At 57.7% G+C, this 5166-nt stretch overlaps 1 protein-coding gene across 1 annotated transcript; it reads left to right on the top strand.

Moving 5' to 3' along the window:
- Window positions 1-1220: 1220 nt before the first annotated feature.
- On the top strand, window positions 1221-5041 carry Smpd1 (sphingomyelin phosphodiesterase 1). Its single transcript, XM_004863382.4, has 6 exons — window positions 1221-1704; window positions 2095-2864; window positions 3364-3535; window positions 3759-3835; window positions 4001-4146; window positions 4292-5041. Exons 1-6 carry the CDS (start codon window positions 1399-1401, stop codon window positions 4699-4701), a joined length of 1881 nt encoding a protein of 626 aa, XP_004863439.2. The 5' UTR covers window positions 1221-1398; the 3' UTR covers window positions 4702-5041.
- The last annotated feature ends 125 nt before the right edge of the window (window positions 5042-5166 follow it).

The raw sequence follows: 5166 nt of genomic DNA, 5'->3' as shown, positions 1-5166 counted from the left end.
GTAAAAAGGGCTGAGGATGTTGCTTAGCGGATGTTGCTTGCGTACATGTTTCCGTCTTTGGTTTGATCCCAAGTACCAAAATCAATACAAAAAAACATACATATGAACACACTCAAAACTCCAGAGTTGATATAAACATTGCTTTAAGCTTAAAACTTTTCAGATTCAATAGAGGTCCCCCTAAAAGATCTCCGAGCTTCCTTTATTGGACTAGAAGAAACTTCTGAGAATTGAGAACTGTCATAAATTTTGTTGTTAAACATAAATACCCTCAAACATAAATAACTTCCTTAACTTAAACATAAATACTCTCTCCAGGGGAGTTTTAGGGCCTCAAGAAAGGCAAGAGGATAGCCTCGAGTTTGAGGCCAGCCTGGGCTATATAGTGAGTTAGGTCAAGGCCAGCCTGAACTACAGAGCAAGACCCTGTCTCAAACAAACAAAAACACCAAAAGAAAGCAGGCCATGGTGGTGCATGCCTGTAATCCAAACACTCTGGAAGGCTGCGGAACGCAAATTCGAGCCCATCCTGGGCAATTTAGCAACTTATCGAGAGGGACTCATAATAAAACAATAAATAAAAGGGCTGGGGCTGTAGTTCAGAGGTGCAGGTGCAGGCCCTGGGTTCAATCCCCAGTACTGAAAGACAGGACAAACAAACGAACAAAAAAACCTCACTAAACATTAGCTCGTTAGCTCTTACTCGCGGCAACGGGAGACCCAAGGTCCAGCCCTTGTTCCTGGCTGTGTGGTCGCTCGGTTTCTCAGTCACTTCACCACCCCGACCCTCACACTTTCCTCATCTGTAAAAGGCAAGGGTGTCACCAAGTAAGCCTCAGTCCCTTCCATTTGGAGAATTCAGAATCAAAGGCACTCAAGGATCGTCAGTTCAGGTGACTCAGGGGTGAGGGTCGGGGCAGAGGTAGGGGACGGAGAGCCGGCGCTCTCGGCGGGGCAGCACACTCGGTGCCGGCCCTCTGCAGGCTCCCTGTCCGCGTCAGGAGCGCAGAGCAGACGCGAGGCCTCCCCGGGTCCCCACCCACCCCGCGCCCAGTCCCGCGGCCGGAGCAACCAGGCGACACCCAGCCCGGCGGCGCCCGCTCAGCCGGGCGGCGCCCGCTCAGCAGGGCGGGGCGGGCCGGGGCGGGCCGGGGCGGGCCGGGGCGGTCCCCGGAGCGCCGCCTCCAAGACGCGCTGACAAGACTCCCCGCGCGGTGCCGGGATCAGCTGCCGGGTTGGACCAACAGGAAGGGGTGGAGCTGCGGTGCAGCTGACTGCTTAGAGACCACAACAAGGGTAGTCGGGTGACCCCGGCGTACTCCAGGCCCTGAGGGCCAGCCACGGCCTAGGCCGGTGGGGACCGGAGGGGCGAACCGACCCTGTCCGGGAAGCCTGGCAATGCCCCCCAACGGAGCGTCGCCTGGCCAGGGCCACCCCAGCTCCGGCTGGGAGCAGGGACTGGAGAGACCCGCCGGGGCCCCCAGGCTGGGACGCCTGTGGCTTGGCCTGGGCCTGTTGCTGGTGCTGGCTCCCCCTGACCCCATGGTTCTCAGGGCCCCGGCTAGAGCTCATCCTCTTCCTGCCCAGAACTACCCTGGCAGGTTCAGGGGCATCATGCCCCAGCTCCGGGCTGCCTTTGGGTGGTGGAACCTCACTTGTCCAGTCTGCAAAGGCCTGTTCACCGCCATCGACTTTGGGCTGAAGGTGAGTGGCCGTAAACTGTGGGGGAGCGCTGGGGTGTAGGCCAGGACTAAGGTGAGGTGCTGGGGTCGAATGCATCCCAGACGCATTGCTTCAGGGAGTTTGCTTCCTTTGGGGGACACCTAGTGTCACCCACTGTGACCTTTGCCGAGAGTAGAGCAGTGTCTGAGAAAATCACTTCCTGAGCTGGCCACTGAGTTAAAGAGGAAGTGAAGGGCTGGCTGGTGCTACCTGAGTCACAGGGTGGTGTAGGAGGCTCTGAGGTCTCTTTATCCTGGTGCCACTGAGTCCAGCCCAGCCCCAGTTGGGAGAGGGAGGCCCAGTGGGTGGTTGCAGGGGTGGCCTGGTCCCCTGCTGTCTCTAACCTCTCACCTCTGGCTCCTCCCCCCACAGAAGGAGCCCAACGTGGAGCGGGTGGGCTCCATCGCCACCAAGCTGTGCAAGCTGCTGAAGATAGCACCCCCCAATGTGTGCCAGTCGGCTGTCCATCTTTTTGAAGATGACATGATCGAAGTATGGACTCACTCGGTGCTGAGCCCATCTGAGGCCTGTGGCTTGCTCCTGGGCTCCAGCTGTGGGAACTGGGACATCTTCTCATCCTGGAATATCACTCTGCCAGCAGTGCCAAAGCCGGCCCCCAAGCCACCCAGCCCCCCAGCCCCCGGTGCCCCCGTGAGCCGCATCCTCTTCCTCACTGACCTGCACTGGGATCATGATTATCTGGAGGGCACAGACCCTGACTGTGTGGACCCACTGTGCTGCCGCCAGGGCTCTGGCCGGGCCCCCACCCCGCCAGGTGCTGGGTATTGGGGCGAGTACAGCAAGTGTGACCTGCCGCTTCGGACCCTGGAGAGCATGTTGAGTGGGCTGGGCGTGGCCGGCCCTTTTGATATGGTGTACTGGACAGGAGACATCCCTGCCCACAATGTCTGGCAACAGTCTCGCAAGGATCAGCTGCGCGCCCTGAACACCATCACAGACCTCGTGAAGAAGTTCCTAGGCCCACTGCCGGTCTACCCTGCCGTGGGCAACCATGAGAGCACTCCCGTCAATAGCTTCCCTCCGCCCTTCATAAAGGGCAACCACTCCTCCAACTGGCTCTATGAGGCCATGGCCAAGACATGGGAGCCCTGGCTGCCTGCTGAAGCCCTTCAAACCCTCAGGTATTTTCATCAAAGGAACAGGGGTGGATGAAAAGGAAGGGGGGGCAGGGGAACTTGCTTGTTATCTCTGCCCAGGAGCCTGAGTCCTTGGCTCCTCACTAGCACTCCTTAACCTGACTCCACCTTCCTTTCTACCCTTATCTCCAGCCTTTCTGGACAGCTAGCAGCATGCCCTCCACACCCTGTATGCTCATGGTGGCCTCTAAAACAATCCCCCACCTTTCCCAACATACCCAAGCCTCCGTCATCTTCCCTCAGAAAGGCCTTTGCTTCTGCCTCTAGTTCACTTTTACCTCTCCCCTGATTGGAGCCTTCAACCCTCTGAGCCATTCTTCTCTGCTTTACAGGCCCCATAATTAGAGCTGACTGGTCTACAGCTAGAATGTGAGCTCCTCGATTGTGGGGATGACCTCATGGATGTCTGCCTAGCACAGGACGGGGCACGCAGGACCAGGATTACAAACGATGACCCCCCCGCCCCTGCTGTTCACTGTTTCAGAATTGGGGGATTCTATGCCCTTTCCCCACGCCCTGGCCTCCGCCTCATCTCTCTCAATATGAATTTTTGTTCCCGTGAGAACTTCTGGCTCTTGATCAACTCCACAGACCCTGCTGGACAGCTCCAGTGGCTCATCGGGGAGCTTCAGGCTGCTGAGGACCAAGGAGACAAAGTAGGGGAACCTGGTAGAATGGGTGCTGCCAGGGCTGGGGGAGAAGCAGGCTCCTGCCGAGCTGGAGCACCTGTGAGCAGAGGAGCTTCATTTTCCGGTGCTCCAACAACCCTGGCGTTCAGTTCATGGTCACCCCCAGAAGGCCTTTTACCCACCCCCCTCCATTATGGCCAGGACTGTCTTGATCCCTCCATGCCCTGCTAACCACTCAACTTTCCCCCAGGTGCATATCATTGGTCACATTCCCCCGGGGCACTGCCTGAAGAGCTGGAGCTGGAATTATTACCGAATTGTGTCCAGGTAGGAGGGGAAGGAAGGGATGAGAGGATGGAGAGTCTAAAGGTTGAAATTCTCTTGAGCATCTCACTGTCCCTGGGGAGAACAAGTTGAAGAAAGAGAAACTCCCCAGATCTCTACCTCCCCCTCCCTAGAATCTTCTGAATAGAGTTCATGTCTTCTGGCCAGGTATGAGAACACGCTGGCTGGTCAGTTCTTCGGCCACACACATGTGGATGAGTTTGAGATCTTTTATGATGAGGAGACTCTGAACCGGCCTCTGTCTGTAGCTTTCCTGGCACCCAGCGCTACCACCTACATTGGCCTTAACCCTGGTGAGTGAGGTAGAAGAGTCCCCTCACCTGGGGTGGCTGGGACAGAGCAGGTGGGAGCCAAGGCCAGTAGGCCAGCCTACACGTGCGGCCCTCCCTGGAGTTGCCTTTGTTCCTGTCCCCTCCAGTCAGCCTTCCTTCCTTGCAGGTTACCGGGTCTACCAAATCGATGGAAACTACCCTGGGAGCTCTCACGTGGTCCTGGACCATGAGACCTACATCCTGAACCTGACCCAGGCAAATGTGCGAGGAGCCACGCCGCACTGGCAGCGCCTCTACAGGGCTCGAGAAACCTATGGGCTGCCCGACGCGCTGCCTGCCGCCTGGCACAACCTGGTATACCGCATGCGGGACGACGTGCGGCTATTCCAGATCTTCTGGTTTCTCTACCATAAAGGCCACCCACCCTCGGAGCCCTGCGGCACGCCCTGCCGGCTCGCCGTTCTGTGCGCCCAGCTCTCCGCCCGCGCTGACAGCCCTGCTCTCTGCCGCCACCTGGTGCCCAGAGAGTCTCTCCCGGAGGTCCAGCGCTTGTCGCCAAGGCCCCTATTCTGCTAGGACCTCAGAGCCCAGAGTAGCAATGCTCATGTCCTAGGAAAGCAGCAAAAGCGCACCGTGATGCTGCGATCCAACCAGGGAATAACATCATGTGGAAGAGCCCATCCTCAGGCCCCAAGTCTGCAGGAAAACAGGACCTTCCTTCTTGGAGCCAGGCTGGCTGCATTTGGGAGAGGGCTTGGTGCTCTGTGCCCGGGACAGAGACTGCTGTCCTCTCACAGCCATGGAGTTGAGGCTGAAGTGCCCTGGACAGCCAGACAGGAGCTGTCGCCGAGGTCAATGCTGCTGCTACCTGATCTGCCAGGCTGATAAAATAAAGATAAGAGACTTGGACTCCAGACCCCTCTGTGACTGTTCTGGTTTCTTCTTTCCAAGCAGGCAGGGCAAAGGCACCTTGGGAGCAAGATCATAGTGGAGGGATTGGTACGGGGGTACTGGTGTGGTACAGGCACGGGCAGGCACACG

Source organism: Heterocephalus glaber, unplaced genomic scaffold, assembly GCF_053883595.1.
Source record: "Heterocephalus glaber isolate CG9 unplaced genomic scaffold, H.glaber_assembly_v1.0 deba00001428, whole genome shotgun sequence".
Taxonomy (NCBI): Eukaryota; Metazoa; Chordata; class Mammalia; order Rodentia; family Bathyergidae; genus Heterocephalus; species Heterocephalus glaber.
This window is presented reverse-complemented; position numbering and strand designations above follow the sequence as displayed.

Excerpts from the sequence above, each read along its gene's own strand:
- Smpd1 (XM_004863382.4), top strand. The coding sequence starts at position 1,399 with ATGCCCCCCAACGGAGCGTCGCCTGGCCAGGGCCACCCCAGCTCCGGC. Across the intron at positions 2,865-3,363 it reads GAAGCCCTTCAAACCCTCAG|AATTGGGGGATTCTATGCCC; the intron begins GTATTTTCATCA and ends TCACTGTTTCAG. Across the intron at positions 4,147-4,291 it reads CTACATTGGCCTTAACCCTG|GTTACCGGGTCTACCAAATC; the intron begins GTGAGTGAGGTA and ends CCTTCCTTGCAG.